At 34.7% G+C, this 20,153-nt stretch overlaps 1 protein-coding gene across 6 annotated transcripts in view; it reads right to left on the bottom strand.

Moving 5' to 3' along the window:
• Nucleotides 1-20,153, bottom strand: part of LOC136034471 (3',5'-cyclic-AMP phosphodiesterase-like) — a 387,364-nt gene that overhangs the window by 223,792 nt on the left and 143,419 nt on the right. For all 6 annotated transcript variants that reach the window (XM_065715671.1, XM_065715672.1, XM_065715670.1 and 3 more), the window contains one exon: nucleotides 2,907-3,098. In XM_065715671.1, coding sequence (XP_065571743.1) covers nucleotides 2,907-3,098 — 192 coding nt within the window. The remainder of the gene's footprint in view (nucleotides 1-2,906; nucleotides 3,099-20,153) is intronic.

Raw genomic sequence — 20,153 nt, 5'->3', positions numbered from 1 at the left:
GTACTTATTAGTTTTTTTAACCAAGGGTAGTTTTATCAAACAAGCTACCCTAGGAGTATAGAGTATAGAGGAGTAATAGAGTTCATTTAAAAGAATTCAAAGCTTTAATACCATTTTGACAACAGGGGAGAGGGGGTCATTCAACAGTGGTATATACTGTCATTTTCTGCTACAAAATAACATTTCTGGCCCGAATAACACAATAGTTCTGAAATAAATAAGGAGCAGGTAAAATTTTCAACCAGTAGTGATTTACATAATTGTCCAGGAACAAAGGACAACCTTGCGAACAAAAGTCACTTTTAATAGATTCCCATTTAAACACTGATTGTTGAGAGGATAGTGACCCATGGTTTCACTGTAAATATTCGCTTTGGTTTTATTCTTATGCTGTAAAATCAGTGCTGGAAATTTATTTTTTTACTATTTATTTTTTTCTTCTTTTCTTCGTGTATTTAGTCGTCGAGTGTTTTTGTGTGTGTTATTTTTTTTTAAACATTTTTTTTTGTTCTTTTGTGTTTTTTTCAATTGAGAAAGGCTCCCGGACCTGGGGCCGAAATATTCAGAATTTTTTTTTATTGAAGTGTTGTTTTGTTTTTATTTTTTGTTCACTGCTTTGTTGAAATTAAAACCCCTTTTTTCTTGCTTAGTTCTGAAATAGCCAATACTTTTAAAGTTATCAAAAACTTATGAAAACTCTCAAACGTCCTGTACAAATAACACAACATGATGGAACATTCAATCCTCCCCCCCCCCTCTAAAAAGAAAATAATTGTGCAATCTTCAAAAATTGAACAGGCTATTACAGAGTATTTATACAGTTGCACCAAAGATTGCTGCACAACCCCTGCTGCACAAATTGATCAGACAGTCATGCAATGTTGTGCAGCAGCTCTCACGTGATACTCATTAGATACTTTCATGCTTTATTTCATTTTTTACTGAAATGAAGTTAATAAAAAGAAAATTATAAATTTTTAATGTTTGAAATTAGTCTAAAGCGGGGAGCTTGGCAGTGTGGCTGCCACCAATCCTTACGGAGAAGGTAATCAAATTTTCTTTTATATATATATATATATATATATATATATATATATATATATATATATATATATGATCTTTTGTGTTTTCAAGTTAAAATTTTCATAGCTGTACATGAGAAGGCAATTAATCATAATAAAGCTACGAAATCTACCCCTTATCGTCACCCCTTCTGGAGGAATATACTCGACTTAGGCAAGCAATATAAATGTGGATGGTAAAAGACGCTGCTTGGGTAAATGTAATATCTTATGGAGAAAAATAGTAAAAAAAAAAAAAACTTAATCATGATGAGGGCATGATGAGGCAGGGGGAGGGGCTTAGCGAGAGTCTACCCTAATATTCAAGGTAACTCTAAGTAGGAAGGGAAAACCAACATAAACAAACTGTGTTTTTCAAACGAAAGCAAATTGTGACTTTGAAACTGAAAAAAAAATAACAGAAATGTCCGTCTAAAGCATTGGCTTAGGTGGTAGTCTTCCTTTTAAAAACGATTTGAATTTTGAGAAGAATATTGGTAAAATTTAGAGCCAAAACGATTCGTTCATTGAACAATTTGCATACCAATTTTCTTTTTTTTATGCCAAATTTCGAAATTAAGGGAAGTTAATTTTCTGTTTCATATTGGACTTTAATAAATCAGTGCTTAAAATCTGTCTTGATTCAAAGCGCTATCTTAAAAATAATAATTAGGTGGCGTTAGTAGTCTTATTGTTTCTCTTTCGCGCTATCTAATAATATTTTTAACTTCATTTACGAAATAGGAGGATAAAAATTAGATGGTTTCCCTCTTTTCTTAGTCTGGCTGTAATTAGTGCATACTGTGGGATTAAATAAAGTGTTTGGCTCCAGATCTAGAACCTTATATGAATCTTTTTAATGTTCCTGAAAATGAAGGATGTTGCTTGTATTTATGGTTACTGAATGCAGTAAGAAGATTACCAACTGTTATCTAAAAATCTTTAATGAAGATATGACCAGAAAAAATTAAGAAGCCAAATATGGAAAATGATGATGATGAGATGATGATGGTATTGGGGATGACGAAACTGTTTTGTTGCAATTACAAGACTGTTGCAACAACTAAAATGTTATTACAATGTTTGTTACAACAAAGAGTAATGTAACAAAAACTGTTTACAATAGAGCTATTGTAGTAGTATCTAATTGAAAAAATGACTCTTTATCTGCATTGGATCCCTTAACCAAAATGGTTGCAATTCTTCCCGAAGATGCGTATATATTTTCATCTATGTGCTTGCTTGACAAAAAAAAAGTCCTGGTTTTCAATAGTTTCATGGGCACCACCAGACAAGTAACAGGGAAGAATCAATACCCTCCTCCTAAGGAATACAAAAACACAATTTAAGACATATGAAAAAATACAAACGAGACAAATTCTGATTTAAATCTTTGTAAAAGCAAACCTCCTGGCAGTAACTGTTGTTGTTTTATTGAATAAAACGATGCCGGCTTACTGCGTCCCTTCCCTCACCCTTTTCATCGAGAAAAATTTCAGTTCCAGTAGTGTCCCTACTGAGTACACTTTAGTTTTTTTTTTAAATATAATGACTGTGTGAAAAACAAGTTTTTCAGTTTTTGGACTACCATGAAATGCTACCATCCTCACCTATTCAATAACATATTAAATTGTAATCCCCCCTTCAATAAAGTGAAACATAGTCAGTGTTTGGTTTTTTCATAAGCATCTATCTTTTTATTTTTATCGCATACTGTATGTGTCAAAAACAAATCTTACCTTTTTGACATCCCCTAAAATCCTAGTCCTTAAGCTAAATGCTATACAGTAACTGATTTGCTCCCTCCTCTAAATCAAATAAAAAATAATCAAAAATATCACTTACCCCTCCGACGCTAAGGACGAATTTCTGGACGTCGATTTCGGAGATGCTTCTATATCCGAGTCTCTGTATAAGAACGATTCTCTTCTTTGCGTCTGGTTGGATTGCAAAACGAGGCCATTTCCAGATGGGCTGACGCCCCCATCATAGGCCAAAGGACTTCTGCTTCGAATATTACCAGCATCAACATCAAAGCTGGAAAAATAAAACAATATAAAACAAAACGTCAAAAAAAAATACGATAAGAATTTAATTAATTTTCACCAAGAAAATAGAACCATAATAAAGAAAAGAAAACGACGTTTCAAGGGTACAACAGACATATCTTCAGCAACTACCGCCGATTAGCTTATGAATTGAAAGAAGCAAAATCAGAACAATTTTGATTCTAGAACGGTGACATGACAAGCTCCGCCAGTGGGGCATGTATATGTTTGGGTGGGTCATGTGCAGGATGTGCACCCTTCGGCTGCCCATGCTCTTGAGCCTCAATTTAGAAAAAAAATTATTTTCATCTAAGTGATGTCACATTCATATGCATTTAAAGAGCAAAACAGATACATGATAGTATTGCAATGATGTCATGCATTGAGTAAAAAGGTGCTGCAGATAGATAAAAATTAAGTATAATTAGTATATTAAACTAATAGTTTTTCTAACAAAATGAGCATAAAATGTGTCCAGAGGACAACACGAAAAAAGATACAAGTTAGAGGCAATTTAAGCTTCTTCAGAAGAACACGCGTAAAATTTTGAGCGAAAAAAAAATTAAATGTCACGAGGGGGGATATAGGGGTTTTAGAAATGCCTTGGTGGGAGTAACCCAAAATCGATTGGAAAAGCTTTAGAACTTTCCTTCTATATAGCTTTAGTCACACTAAATACAATAAATTAATAGTCAAGCATTTAAATCATTTCTATTTTCACAACAATGAAGCAGTTAAACACAAGTGTATATGAATAAAACTTAACATAAAGTTATTGTTGGATTAATAAACAAGTTTTAAAAAAAGATATGAAAACAACTGACTCGTATATTAAAAGATAATTTTCAATGAACTGCTTAAAAAAAAGAATAGAAAAATACATTAAGCAAATAGTACATCAGTATTTTAAACGTGCTATGATGCGATACACCAGTTTGTCAATGAAAGAAGTACTTGGCATAACTAAATATGAGGCTGTTCAACAGTAATGTCTTTTTCACCCCCCTCGATTGCTCTAAATGCTTCACTGTAAACCAGCAACAGGTATAAGGGATCCTTAGTTTCAAAATAACTACTTTTACAGGGTATTAAATATCAAACAGCTCGTGGTAACGAACTGTAGTAAGGAGCGACCCGAATCAATAGTAACCGAGACTCTAAAAAATGGAATTTTGATACCAATAGTTATATCAAACAAATTGCGTTTGAATGCTGATTTTAAATATATAACTTTCATCAAGATTAGTTTTACCTATCAAAAGTTACGAGCCTGAGAAAATTTGCCCCATTTTAGAAAATAGGAAAAAACACCCCCTAAAAGTCATAGAATCTTAACTAAAATCACATCATCAGATTTAGCGTATCTGAGAAGCTTATTGTAGAAGTTTCAAGCTCCTATCTACAAAAATGTGGAATTTTGAATTTTTTGCAAGAAGACAAATCACGGATGCGTGTTTATTTGTTTTTTTTTTGTTGTTTTCCCCAGGGGTGATCGTATCGACCCAGTGGTCCTAGAATGTCGCGAGAGGGCTCATTCTAACGGAAATTAAAATTTCTAGTGCCCTTTTTAAGTGACCGAAAAATTGGAGGGCACCTAGCCCCCCTCCCACGCTCATTTTTTCCCAAAACTCACCGGACCAAAATTCTGAGATAGCCATTTTATTCATCATAGTTGAAAAACCTAATAACTATGTCTTTGGGGACGACTTACTCCCCCGCAGTCCCCGTGGAAGGGGTTGCAAGTTACAAACTTTGACCTGTGTTTACATATAGTAATGGTTACTGGGAAGTGTACGGACGTTTTCAGGGGGATTTTTTTGGTTTGGGAGGCAGAGTTGAGGCGGAGGGGGGGGGGTTACGTGGGAGGATCTTTCCATGGAAAAAATTCTCATGGGGGAAGAGACTTTCAATGAAGGGGGGCGCAAGATCTTTTAGCATTATTTAAAAAAAACAATGAACAAATAAATATGAAAAGTTTTTTTCTACTGAAAGTGAGGAGCAGCATTAAAACTTAAAACGAGCAGAAAATTTTTGCGCATATGAGGAGTTTACCTCCTCGTAATACCTCGCTCTTTACGCTAAAGTATTTTTAGTAATTTCAACTATTTATGCTACGGCCTTTGTGATTCAAGGGTCATTCTTAAGAAATTGTGTCAGAATTTAAGCTTTAGTGTAAAGAGCGAGTTATCGACGAGGGGTGAACTCCCTCATATACGCAATAAAACATACGAATATAGAAGTTCGTTACGTAAGTTAATTCGTAAATTACATATTTTTTTACTAATGAAAATATTCGTAAGAAAATTAAAAGTTCTAGTTGCCTTTTTAAGTAATCAAAAAATTGGAAGGCAACTAGGCTTCCTCCCTCGCTCCTTTTTTCTCAGAATCTTCCGATTAAAACTATGAGAAAGCGATTTAGCCAAAAAAAAAATTAATATGCAAATTTCGTTTTAATTATTTATGTGCGGAGAGCCAAGATCAAAACATGCATTAATTAAAAAACGTCCAGAAATTAAATAAAAAAATAAGTTTTTTAAATGAAAGTAAGGAGCGACATTAAAACTTAAAACGAACAGAAATTACTCCGTATATGAAAGGGGCTTTTCCTCCTCAGCGCCCCACTCTTTACGCTAAAGTATTTTACTGTTTTAAGAGGTAGAGTTAAGAGAAAGAGTCAAACTTTAGCGTAAAGAGCGAGGCGTTGAGGAGGAAAAACCCCTTTCATTTACGGAGTAATTTGTTTTCGTTTTAAGTTTTAATGTCGTTCCTTACTTTCATTTAAAAAAATTTTTTTTTTATTTAATTAACTAAAAAGACGGTGTTATCAATCGAAAAGGTGTTATCAACTCAACATTGCGCCAACCCCTAGTGACGGATATAAAATGCAAATGAAGATATTGCTACTTAGGGCAAATCATACATATGGGGGAAGATAGACTCTCCCGAATAGTACTAAAACGATGGCTAAAGGGAACCCGAAGAAGAAGGAGACCAAAAACACACTTCGTCATACCTATTACTGTGACCTGGAAACATATCAGACATGATGGTCTAACATTAGTGGGAAGATATCTAGACAGCAGCACATATCCCAGATGATTGGACCCAACTCCTGGATGCCATGATTACCTTTAGTAGCATGGGAGGGATTAAGATAAGGATATTTATTTAAATTTTAGACTAAATACGTTCTGAGACCATACTGGCTATGTATAACGTATGAAAACAAAGAAAGGAAATAATAAATGAAAAGAGAAAAGTCAAATAGGTGAAAAACGAGTATTTTATCAGCCAGTAGCAAAATATGAAAAACAAGGAAATATTTCGACAAGGACCTCCACCATGTCGTCCTCGGTGCTAAAAAAATAAGAAAGAGGAAAAAGAAAAAAAGAAACAAAGAAGAAACAACAACAAAATCTAGCCTTCTTAAGTGAAGTGTACGAGAGGAAAAAAGACACTGAATCAAACAACAAAAACCAACTTGAAATCAATGAAAGAGAAGTTACCAATTAGATTGAATAAGTATCCGTTGCTTTGCAACAAATTTCGCCTGTCTACAATTTCGGTTTTCATTAGATATGCGGACAAGTTGTCCTAAATTAGACTGGGCAAAAGTATTCATAGAGTCTTCTAATATTAAACTGTTATAAATTGGGCTTAAGGAAACATCTCCCGTGTCTCTATTTATAGCCAAATTTCTATTTATATGGGTTTTTTTTATCTCAATTGCCTCTTTAAAAGATTGCGATGGGCCATTTACGGTAGATATGAAAGTTGCCTCTTCAAAAAGAACTAAATGGTCAGGATTTTCGAATATATGCTGGGCCAGAGCTGAATCAAAGTTGTAATTTTTATTTTCCAATTTCAGGGACTGGTCTATTGAAATTTTGTGTTCATGCAGTCGTTCCCTAGTACTTGATGGGTCCTGCCAATGTAAAATTTTCCAGATGAACACGGAACTCTGTAGACACCACTACCTAGTATAGGGTCCGTTTTATCCTTTCACGAGTTGAAACAATGTTCAACTTTTTGTTCAGTTTTGAAAGAAACAGAGAGATTATGTTTTTTTAAATTTTTCCGAGTTTGTCGCTGAGTTTCGAGCCGTATGGTAATGCAGTGACAGTTTTTTTCTTAATTGCCGGTGTAACTGAATCAAGGGGGACGGGCTCCCTATTTTCATGTTTTACCTTTTTTTAATCGCCTATCTATTATATTTTCAATGATAATGATTGGGTAGCCATTGCAGAATAGAATATCTTTAATATAATCTAACTCAGATTTTGCATGGTTTCGTGAACATATTTTTAGAAACCTGTCGACTAAAGAAATTACTACCCCTCTTTTTACACAAGGAGGGTGATTTGACGAGAAATGTAGATACCGATCATTTTGGCTCGGCTTTCTATGCATAGAAAATTCAAGGCTAGAAAATTTTTTTTTATAAACAAAACATCCAAGAAAGGGAGCTTTCCTGAATCTTCCAGTTCTATTGTAAATTGAAGATTCGAATCAAAAGAATTCAAATGTGCCAAAAAATCTTTTAGGGAGTCCTGACCATGTTCCCAAACAGCAAGAATATCATGAACGAAATGAAACCAGAAAGAGTGTTTTAAGGGGAAACTATTCAAAGCAGACTGTTCTATGAAATCCATGTAAAAATTTGAATCCATGAATCCATAATCACAACTGTGTTTCCTTTGTCCGCTCTTGTAATTACTGTATTTTTATCTTTTTTCCAATTTTAGAGGATTTTAATTTCTTCCTTTGATTGAGTTGTAAGTGACCATGACGGCTTATAATCAAGAATACTCCTTACTGTTTCTCCTCTTAGTAGGTCTGGATTTTCACCTTCACCATGAGAGCTAAAAATACCGGACTCCACACTCGTAGTAATTTCTTATATATTTACGTGTGTCTGAACCATTGCAAATTTAGGTCCTTTTGATAGAATACTTAGCTTCTTGGGTGTGAAAACCTTGGAGGATAGATTTTCCAAAGGAGAGCCAGGACAAAATCTAGGAAGGAAAATCCGTGTTTGTTGAAAATGTTGAAATTCGAGTTTTGAAAATTTTTCTGATAAGCGAGTTTTCGCTAAATTAAAAACGTGTCGGAAAGACCTTTGTGAGATATTTAAAATTTGGAGAAAATCTGGAACGGATAAAGTCTGATCTAATAAAGATTTGAACTTAAATATTTTATTACTAAGGACATATCCTTTGAGTCTATGGTCTTTTAAAATATGTGTTAGAGTTTCGAAACCCATTCTCTGGCTAAATGGGCCTTCAGATTTTGTACCTAAGTGTAAATTGTAACGTGAAGAAAGAAGAAGAATTCGATTTCTTTTGCAAGTTTCTAAGGAATTGAATTGACAAATAAGATTTGCGTTTTTTAACACAATTTAAAAAATCTTAAACAATATTCTTCAAATGCTCCCCGTAAGCTTGACGTAAATACGTTCTGAGGCCATACTGGCTATGCATGACGTACGAAAACAAAGAAAGGGAATAATAAATGAAAAGAGAAAAATCAAATAGGTGAAATACGAGGATTTTATCAGCCAGTAGCAAATATGAAAAACAAGCAAATATCTCGACAAGGACCTCCGACAAGTCGTTCTCAGTGCTCAAAAAAAAAAAAAATAATTTGGCTATAAATAGAGACGCGGGAGATATTTCCTTAAGCTCAATTTATTAATATTAAAATACTATATGAATATTTCCGCCCAGTCTAATTAAAGACAACCTGTCCGCATATCTAATGAAAACCGAAATTGTAGACAGGCGAAATCTGTAGCAAGGCAAAGGATACTTATTCAATATAATTGGTAACTTCTCTTTCATTGATTTCAAGTTGGTTTTTGTTGTTTGATTCAGTGTCTTTTTTCCTCTCGTACAGTTCACTTAAGAAGGTTAGATCTTGTTGTTGTTTCTTCTTTTTTTCTTTTTCCTCTTTCTTATTTTTTACGTAATAACCATTACGTAATACTCCACGCTGACATTACGTGACATCTCACGGAGCCACCATTACAGAACATCCACGTGTGAATCACAATGGCGTAAGACCCCCGTGTAAGATTGCGTCACATCCTACGTGTGCCCCCATCATTACATAACAACCCCGGTTATCCTGAAGTAAAGAAACCCTGGCCCTCGCAGGTTTTTGAAACACTCAAGGAAACTATAAGGTAATTAACACATGCTTCGTTTAGAAAACATTTCCCAATGATGTAACAGTAATATGAAAACATTCCCTATGATGTAAAAGACATCTGAAAACATTTCCTATGAAGTAAATGTACTATACACATGCGCTACAGTATTGCATCAGACCCATGTGTGCATAATAACGTCTTTAGGGACTAGTAGCTCTAATAGTTTACCCCCTATGAGGCTTTCAGAAAGCCTTTTGCTTCTCACTACTAACAAAAAATTAAAATAAAATAAGGGTAGGTATTACCAGAATTAAGAGCCAATTGCTAAAGCAAACAATAGGGTAAATAATTAAATAAAAGTACAAGGTGTGTCTACCTTATTAATATTCTTAAAATGCCCATATTTGTGCTCTTTTTAAAATATATTATTTAAAAGGATTTTATGTTAAAAGAGGAAAAGTTAGACTTCTCAAGAAGAAGAGAAATTATAGAAACCTTATTTTATCTTATAAATATGTTTTATATATTAGCCCTACTATGTTTGGGATTCAGATTAAAGTTGCAATAAAAAAGCAGCCAACATTATCTTTGAGACAAGAAAAGAAACAGCACAATTTAGAGATTTTTGGCACGAGTTAGTAGCCAATAAAATACTAAGGCAGCGCAAAATTTTTTAATATTCAGAAAAGTGTTGCCTTTTTGGAGTGAGTCGTTGTTTTAAGCCTTTTCCGACCTAATTCTTACACACTGCGCAGGTGACACTTCATGCGGAACTATAAGCACAATATTGAAATGTTCTATCTGCAAAGCTGTGACTGCAATTAAGAGAGGGTCCATATCGTATCAAACAGTTCGTGGTAACGAACTGTAGTAAGGAGCGACCCGGCTCAATAGTAACCGAAACTCTAAAAATGGAGTTTTGATACCAATAGTTACATCAAAAGAATTGTATTTTAATGCTGATTTTAAATATATAAGTTTCATCAAGATCAGTTATACCCGTCAAAGGTTACGAGAAAATTTGCTTCATTTTAGAAAATAGGAAGAAACGCCTCCTAAAAGTCATACAATCTTAAAGAAAATCACACCATCAGATTTAGCGTATCAGAGAACCATATTGTAGAAGTTTCAAGCTCCTATCTACAAAAATGTGGAATTTCGCATTTTTTGCCAGAAGACAGATCACGGATGTGTGTTTATTTGTTTTTTTTTTGTTTTTGTTTTTTTCCCCAGGGGTGATCGTATCGACTGAGTAGTCCTAGAATGTCGCGAGAGGGCTCATTCTAACGTAAATTAAAAGTTCTAGTGCCCTTTTTAAGTGACCAAAAAAAATGGAGGGCACCTAGGCCCCTTCCCACGCTTATTTTTTCCCAAAAGTCAGCTTATCAAAATTCTGAGATAGCCATTTTATTCACCATAGTCGAAAAACTTAATAACTATGTCTTTGGGCACGACTTACTCCCCCGCGGTCCCCGTGGGAGGGGCTGCAAGTTGAAACTTTGACCTGTGTTTACATAACGAACACAAATTATTACGCATATGACGGGTTTACCTCCTCGCTATACCTCACTCTTTACGCTAAAGTATTTTTAGTAATTTCAACTATTTATTCTACGGCCTTTGTGATTCAGAGGTCATTCTTAAGGAATTGGGACAAAATCTAATTTTTAAGGTAAAGAGCGACGAAGGTTGAACCCCCTCATATACGCGATAAAAACATACGAATATAGAAGTTCGTTACGTATTTTAATTCGTAAGTTACGTATATTTTTGACCAATGAAAACGTTTGTAAAAAATTAAAATTTCTAGTTGCCTTTTTAAGTAATCAAAAACTTGGAGGGCAACTAGGCCTCCTCCCTCGCTCCTTTTTTCTCAAAATCTTCCGATTAATTGCAATTAATTAATATGCAAATTTTGTTTTAATTATTTTATGTGCGGACAGCCAAGATCAAAACATGCATTAATTCAAAAATGCCCAGAAATAAAAAAAAAACAAGTTTTTTCAAATGAAAGTAAGGAGCAACATTAAAACTTAAAACGAACAGAAATTACTCCGTATATGAAAGGGGCTTTCCTCCTCAACGCCCCGCTCTTTACGCTAAAGTAAACAGTCAAATTTTAGCGTAAAGAGCGAGGCGTTGAGGAGGGAAGCCCCTTTCATATACGGAGTAACTTCTGTTCATTTTAAGTTTTAATGTTGCTCCTTATTTTCATTTTAAAAAAACTTGTTTTTTTTATTTAATCCACATAAGGAACGCGCATGCTTTACATTTTACGATTATTTGATTAAAAATTGATTTTAAATGAAGAGTTTACCGACTATAGTAAATTCATACTAATTCCTATTAAAACACAGTTAAATCCATAGAACTGGAGCATTTTTCGAGCCAGTTTGTTGGTTATAATTTTAGGTTGAAGGAGGAGCGTGCGTAGCTGTGTTGGCCTTAGGCGGCTTGGGGCTGCAGTGAGTTATTAGTAGTAGTAGTAGTACAGCTGGATGAAAACAGTTAAGGGTGGAGTTTGGATGCATGCAAATAACATAAGTGTCTAAGTGGGATAGGGCAAAATATCTTCCTTTGGCGGTAGACATATTTCGTCGACTTACAAATCGAAAGCCTATGCATTTGCCACTTATTTATACTGAAACCCTCAAGTTCATAAGAGACCATAATTTTGGAACGTACGAAATTTAGTTTCTGGATTATTTCTAGGTGGATTCGATACCTTAAATATCATTTTGTGAGCCTCAACGTGAGCTGACTGTCTCAAAGGCAAAGGAAATTAGAAAATTCTCCCAGGCGACTACTTATCAATGAAACTTATCGAGAATTTGCGAATTGATTATGAAATTTATTGAAAAGACAATGAAATTGTGTTGCACCACCGAAAAATTGTTAAAACAAAAAATTGTGTTGCACCACCGAAAAATTGTTAAAAAAAAATTGTGTTGCACCACTGAAAAATTGTTAAAAAAAAAAATTGTGTTGCACCACCGAAAAATTGTTAAAAAAAAATTGTGTTGCACCACCGAAAAATTGTTAAAAAAAAATTGTGTTGCACCACCGAAAAATTGTTAAAAAAAAAATTGTGTTGCACCACCGAAAAATTGTTAAAAAAAAATTGTGTTGCACCACCGAAAAATTGTTAAAAAAAAAATTGTGTTGCACCACCGAAAAATTGTTAAAAAAAAATTGTGTTGCACCACCGAAAAATTGTTAAAAAAAAAATTGTGTTGCACCACCGAAAAATTGTTAAAAAAAAATTGTGTCGCACCACCGAAAAATTGTTTAAAAAAAATTGTGTTGCACCACCGAAAAATTGCACCACTGAAATTGTGTTGCACCACCACTCAAAGCGAGTTGCACCACCGAAAATTCGAAGAACTCTCAAATTGATCAAACGGTGTTTATTTTGAGGTGATTTTTGGCATTTTCCTAGCGGGTATACTAGAGCGTCTTTAGAGGCAACTCTTTTCTCAGTTTGAAAAAGACAAGTCTGCTCCATATGATTAAAAGCACAAAATTTACTCTTCCTAATAATATAGCTTTCTCTAAAACTAAATATGTCTATGTCCGGCACAAACAAGACAATTTTCAAGGTTTTTCTAAGATTTTAGGGAAAGTAAATGTCGGCTTTTAGTTCTACTCTTTTACTTTTACTTTTTTACTCTTCTGATCCAAGCTCTACATGTTATGGCAAGGCCACCAAATTAATTCTAAATAGCTTGGCCACACAAGCTAAAAAAGTCTATAATGGACGAGATCGGCTGATTTGTTATAGCATCGAATCCCCTTAACAGTATACCAGATCCCGTAAAGCCTTGTTGGACCAGAGCTCTCTTGACTTCTAAATGATATACTCATATCGACTCTCTCCTCTTATTTTTGACACCTGTCAATATGGAATCAAAAGTTATTACTAGTAATATCTAGTAAATCTTAGTAAGATCCTAGTAAGATCTATATCTTAGTAAGATCTTCGTAAATCTTAGTAATTCTAAATCTAGTAAGTTTAGAACTATGAATAAAATAAAAGGTGAAAGAGGTCAATACATTTTGATAGATATCATAGCAGCCAAAATACAACTTTGACACACCGCTGTGAAGTAACTGAATGTTTCACCGGTTTTCTTTGAATTGAAAACAAACTTTGTAGCCCCACCCATTTTCCCCTTGCTGCTTAATGAGCTAGGTCAATAACGTCCTATAATTTAGAAGGTGAATATCAATATCAGGAGACCGATTTTCAGAAACCTTTCCTTTCGAATAGACAGCTAAAGAGAGAACCATGGTGATATTAAACGGAATCTTTAATTACAATTTAATGAGTTTTTTTTAGAGTCTCCAGCATCAAAATGGATATTTAATAGCATTGGCCAATTAAATTCTTATAAGTAACTTTCGAATGCGTATTGAAAATGTGGGGAGGTATATCCGTGGGGCATCTAAAACAGAGAGCATTTCCATTTTTGCTAAAACCGTGGCCCTTGTGGCTGTTGTAATAATTTCAATGAATAAACAAATATCTTGATATTTGTCTAAAGAATTCTTGTCTAAGAAAAAACATATATCTTGTCTAAAGATATCTTGTTTTTCTAGAATGTCCTCAAAATACTATAGAGATTTTTATATGTAATACTATATAATACTATAGAGATACCTATAGATTTTCATTTTTGATCTTTTACCAAGAAATAAAATCAAAATTCTTAGTTTTACTCTTAAAAATGCCTGATTTTCGTAAATTTCTTCTTTCCCCACAGCCCCTTAGACATATAAGAAAAAACTGCCCTAAGACTATAAATCTTCAACCGAAACAAAAGTTTGGCCATAGTCCCCAAGAATTTTTTTTTAGAAATGCCCCATCTTGAATACACGCATTGAGTCTTGGTCTATATGATTATTTAATAAATTTTACTGATAGAAGAGAAAGAGAAACCTGATAATTTTGTATGCATAAAACATAAATCACAAATTACTGTAAGGTAATGCATACAGAATATTTGAGCATATATAATAAATTAGAAGCAGATATAAATAAATCAGAATTAACTGTCATTCAACACTAGCCTTGCTTTTTTTTTAGCCATGTCTAGCTGTGTGAAAATGCTGATAAATTTTCTAACAGAGCTGATAATCAACTTTTTGACAAAGCGAATTCTTTCGGTCATGTTTTCTATGAGGATCTTTTATGTAAGCCTGGTATTTATGATGCTAAAAGTCAATTGTTAAAGGATCTTTTATGTAAGAATCTTTTTAATCATTTTAAAAGGATCTTTTATGCAAGCTCAGTATTTATGAGGTAGGTGGCGTCATTCACTGGAGGGTTTTCTTCCACTATTTTATAAGTCCTATCATAGATGGCTTTTACATCAAAAACAATCTAGGAGCTGTTTAGTGCCTGGACGGAAGGGAACTTGGACTACCTATTAAGAATTTATGTGAAAATTTTGCGAACCCAATGAGCCGACTTTACAAGTTGTAAGAATCGTCATAAACATTTTTGAATAACATCTTCATTTTCTTCCATTGAAGTCTTGCATTACTGAGCTGAAGTATATACTGTTTAAGTGGTTTTTTAAGGACTTTCCCGTTTTAGGAAAAAATATGGAGTTTCAAACATTAGGAGGATACAGAACCTCCTTACTGGAAAATGTTCCTACCATTGACAACAAAATGACATGCGTCTGAAAGAGGGGGATCCCAATAAAGTCTAATTGAAGCTTCTTGTGAAAATTGAGATCTCAGCTGGTGAAAACTTTTTATAATTTCAGAATAGAAGAACAGAATTAAGATTTTTTTCATTTTGAAATGTTAAAAATATTCAATATGAGTTATACCATTTTCTAGGGCTCTATATATCTTCAGATTTCTTTCAATCTGATCGTAGGGTAAGCCCTGAACCGTAAGATAATCTCAGTTTAGACGTTTATGCCGCGGCGATCAACCGCCGGAAAATACCCCCCTCCCCTGCGGAAAATAACTTTCCCCTCGAAAATACCCCCCGAGGAAAATACCCAACGCAGAAAAACCACCCACCCCGTGGAAAATACCCACCATGGAAAATAACCCCGCGAAAAATACCTCGTAAAAATACCACCCGCAGAAAATCCCCCCCTCCCTTGAAAAATACCCCCTGTGGAAAATAAGGCATTCCAAATTTGAGAATTTTAGTTGAGTTAAGTTTTTTTTTTAATTCCGTAGAGGGAAGGAATTTTGGTACTTGTGTATTATGCGCCACTTGCAAAAGTTTACGCTGTGTAAAACTTGAGAACAAACCGGTTTCTTCGCTAGTTTTTTTCATCTTAGCGCGAGACAAGACCAAGATAAGTGACATAATATATGGGAAATATATAATTAAGGTCATATGTCAGAAAACAATTCTTATATCATAATAAGTATAGCGAGTCTGCATGCAAAATCTGTTAGGTGCAATTATTCTGCATATTATGATGTAAGAATTGTTTTCTGACTTCAAATTGTCCAAATACTTAACCGCCCCCCTTATGTGCAAATTATAAACTTTCTTTCTATTCTGTCACTTGTCTTTGTATTCTCTCGGGATAAGCCGAAAGAAACTAACGAAGAAACTGGTTTGTTCTCGAGTTTTACACATAGTGAAAACTTGAGTGAGTTGCGTATAATACACAAGTACCAAAATTTCTTCCTCCTATGGAATTTAAAAGCAAAATTCAAATAAGATTCTCAAATTTGGTAAGCGTTATTTTCCACGAAGGAGTGTTTTCCGGGGGGGGGGGTATTTTCCATGGGGGGAATTATCCAGGGTGTATTTTCCAAAAGGTATTTTTCACGGGATATATCCTCCGGGGGGGGGTATTTTCCGCAGGGGGTATTTTCCTGGATGGTAAACGCCAGCCACCATTCCTGCAATGCTTTTTTTGGACCTTTAATTGGCTGGGCATAGCTGCTGGCCACAGGACAGAAGCAACAAACGAGTCTCCAACGGTGCGCAGGGTGACACTGACCAACCTTAAAGTTCAATAGCGTGACATTCGTCAAGGCAGATACCATACACAGTGAAAGTGAATGGGAACTAGAACCTTAGAATGGATTGTACGGAACTTAGAATGGATTGTACGAAGCCTAATCTGAGGCAAAGGGATAAAGGAACAGTTTTACTGTAGTGAAACTCACCCTAGAGATAGGTTGGACAAGACCAGTGACAGCAAAGAATTTCTTGGGTTAACAGGCTCTGTCTAAATGCTGCTCTGAGGAGAGCATGGCCTATTGCAGCTGTAAGAAAACTCATAGACCTTCAAGTGGAAATTGGTTCAATTCAGGTTAAACCAAATTTAGCTTCTGAATCACCAAAAATACATATCTTAGTTGTCACTTTCATTTTGAATCAAGAGAGGAGGAGAAAATGGTTTAGATCTCCTTAAAAAATTATATCGTTTTAATTTTTTCTACAGAATTTGCAAAAATATAATCTTCACTTACGATTATGCGTAAACCATCCGGAGCTTCCCATATTTAAAAGGGAGGCACAACAGTCGAAATTTCCGTAATTTGTTACTACAACATGAGTAACGTAAGGTAAGGTTGAAAAATGACTTGAAGTTATTTAAAATGATATGTTATAAAATATAAAATGATTTGTTTACCGCAATACTCTTACGCTTCGTTTGAAAACTAAAGTCACCCCCCTCCTCCTTGACGCATAGCTCTTATTCTTCAGAAAATATATTCTGAACACTTGGATCCTAAAAGTAAATCCGAAACAGTAAGTCCCAATGGTTGAAAAAAAATTGCCAGATGATATTCCTTTTTTGAACATGTAACTTACGCAATTTAACAATTACTTTTATGTTTTTCCTCCAGTTGACCCGCCTTCTCCCTTGTAAGAACCGATGGCAATTCATTCTCATTTTTGAAGCTGCCCCCTCCTATCACCCTCGGACAGCCGGGGGCCTTTCCAATTGGGAGCCTTATGAAAAGCAAGGAAAAAAACACAAATAAATGTATAGTTAAATAGCCCAGTAAACAAGGGTAATATCAGCCACTGGACAGAAAGGAAACAAAAAGGGCAAAAGCAGATACTTCGGCAAGAACTTCCACCAAGCCGCCTTCACTCTCAAAGAAGAAGAAAAAATAACTTTTGAAGTAAAATCTCCAGTACCCCTACTTAAAGCAAAGTCTGTATTTACGTATTTTTTAATTTCAATTGCCTCCCTAGAAGATTACGGCAAGCCATTTGTTGGGTATATTAAATTTTCTTCATCAAGAAGAACTAAGTGATCTGGATTTTCAGAATTTAGAGGGCCCAGGCAGAATCACATTTATCATTTTCTTTTCACATCTCAGAGGTTTATCTATTCAAGCCTTGTTTTCATTCATTCATTCCCCTGGCTCTTGACGAGTCCTGCCAATATAAAACTCCCCACAAGAATACGGGGCCCTGTATACACCACTATCCAGCACAGGGTCAGTTTTATCCTCTCTAGAATAAAAAAAAATCAACCTTTATTTTATTTTTGAAAGAAACAGAGAGATCATGTTTCTTTTAAATTTTTCTAAGTTTGTCGCTGAGTCTCGGGATGTATGTTTAAGTGATAAGTATTCTTCTTTTCTTGTTTTCATTATTTTCTTATTTTACCGTTTTTAATCTTCAATCTATGATATTCTCGATTAGTTTAACCATTACAGAATAAAACGTCTCTGACATAATTTAATCAAAGATGTTTTATTCTAAACTTATTGAGACTACGATGGGTTGAAGATGAAAAAAGATGAACAAGAGAATGATGAGCCCATCTCCTTTCTTTGATTTTTCCTGTAATTTAAAATAAAACCTTTACTATTTAACCATATATCCTGAGACTCAACGACAAACTTGGAAAATATTTAAAGAAAAATATTCTCTCTGTCAAACAGTTCGTGGTAACGAACTGTAAGGAGCGACCTGGCTCAATAGTACCGAAACTCTAAAAAAACAAAATTTGGATACCAATAGGTACATCAACGGTTTTTATGCTGATTTTAAATATATAAATGTTTCATCAAGTTTAGTCTTACCCATCAAAACCTACGAGCCTGAGAAATTATTTTCGAAAAACACCCCGTAAAAGTTATAGAACCTTAATTAAAATCACACCATTAGATCTATTGTATCAGAGAACTCTACCGTAGAGGTTTCAGGCTCCTATCTGCAAAAATGTGTAATTTTGTGTTTTTTGCCAGAAGAAAGATTACGGATGCGTGTTTCTTTTTTCCCAGAGATGATCGTATCGACCCGGGTCCCTGAAAGTCGTGAGAGGGCTCATTCTAACGGAAACTAAAAGTTCTAGTGCCCTTTTTAAGAGAACAAAAAATTAGAGGGAAACTAGGCCCCCTCCCAGGCTCATTTTTCCCAAAGTCACCGGATCAAAATTTTGAGATTGCCATCTTGTTCAGCATAGTCGAAAAATATAACAACTATGCCACTGAGGACGACTTAACCCCCCATAGCCCTGGGGGAAGGGCTGCAAGTTATGAACTTTGCCCATTGTCAAACTGTTCGTGGTAACGAACTGTAGCAAGGAGCTACCCGGCTCAATAGTAATCGAAACTTTAAACAACGAAATTTTGATATCAATTCATACGTCAAAAGAATAGGATTTTAACGCTGATTTTAAATATATATGAATCATCAAGTTTAGTCTTACCCATCAAAATGTACGAGAAAATTTGCCGGATTTACGAAAAAATGGGAAAAACGCCACCTAAAAGTCAAAGAGTCTTAATGAAAATCACACCTTCAGATTCAGCGCATCAGAGAACCCTATTGTGGAAGTTTCAAGCTCCTATCTGCAAAAATGTCTTGCTTTTTTTGCCAGATGTATGTTTATTAGTTTTTTCTGTATGTTTATTAGTTCATCATGGAAGTATTTTTATTAGTTTTTTTGTTTTTTCCTTTTCCTCAGGGGCAAGGGTGTCGACCCATTAGACCTAGAATGTCGCGATAGGGCCCATCCCAACGGAAATTAAAAGTCTTAGTGCCCTTTTTAAGTATACAAAAAATTGGAGGGCAACTAGGCCTTCTCCCACGCTCATTCTTTCTTGAAGTCACCGGATCGAAATTTTGAGATAAACATTTTTCAGCATAGTCGAAAAATCTAATAACTATTTATTTAAGGACGACTTAATCCCCCATAGTCCCCGGGGGAAGGGCTTCAAGTTATGAACTTTGCCCATTATTTACATATAGTATTGGTTATCGTCAAGTATACAGATATTTTCAGGGGGATTTTTCTAGTGGTGGGGGGCTTGGTAGGAAGGTGATTACTTGGGAGGACCTTTCCATGGAGGAATTTATCATGGGGGAAGAGAATTTCCATGAAGGGGAGGCTGGACTTTCCAGCATTGTTTAAAGAAACAATGAGGAATTAAATAAAAAAACTAGTTTTTTCCAACTGAAAGTAAGGAGCAGCATTAAAACTTAAAACGAACAGAAATTATCACATATATGAGGGGGTTCGTCCTCTCATCAATACTTCGCTCTTTATGCTAAAGTGTATTTAGTAGTTTCAAGAAAGCTATTTATTCTCATTAAAAGGCCTTACTGTTTCAGGGGCTATTCTTAAAGAATTGGAACAAAATTCGACTTTAATGTAAAGAGCAAGGTATATATGCGGGGACGAACCCCCTCATATATGTAATAAAAATATACGAATATAGAAGCTCGAAACGTAAATTACGTATGTTTATTACTAATAAAAACGTTTGTAAATAAAATTGAAGTTCTAGTCGCCTTTTTAAGTAACCAAAAAAATCTAGGGCAACTAAGCCCCCTTCCCAGCCCTTTTTTTCTCAAGATCATCCGATCAAAACTTTAAGAAAGCCATTTAACCTCAAAAAGGAAAAATTAATATGGAAATTTCGTTTTAATTGTTC

This window comes from Artemia franciscana, chromosome 13, assembly GCF_032884065.1.
Source record: "Artemia franciscana chromosome 13, ASM3288406v1, whole genome shotgun sequence".
Lineage (NCBI taxonomy): Eukaryota > Metazoa > Arthropoda > Branchiopoda > Anostraca > Artemiidae > Artemia > Artemia franciscana.
The sequence above is the reverse complement of the archived record's forward strand: the minus strand, read 5'-3'. Positions and strand labels throughout refer to the sequence as shown.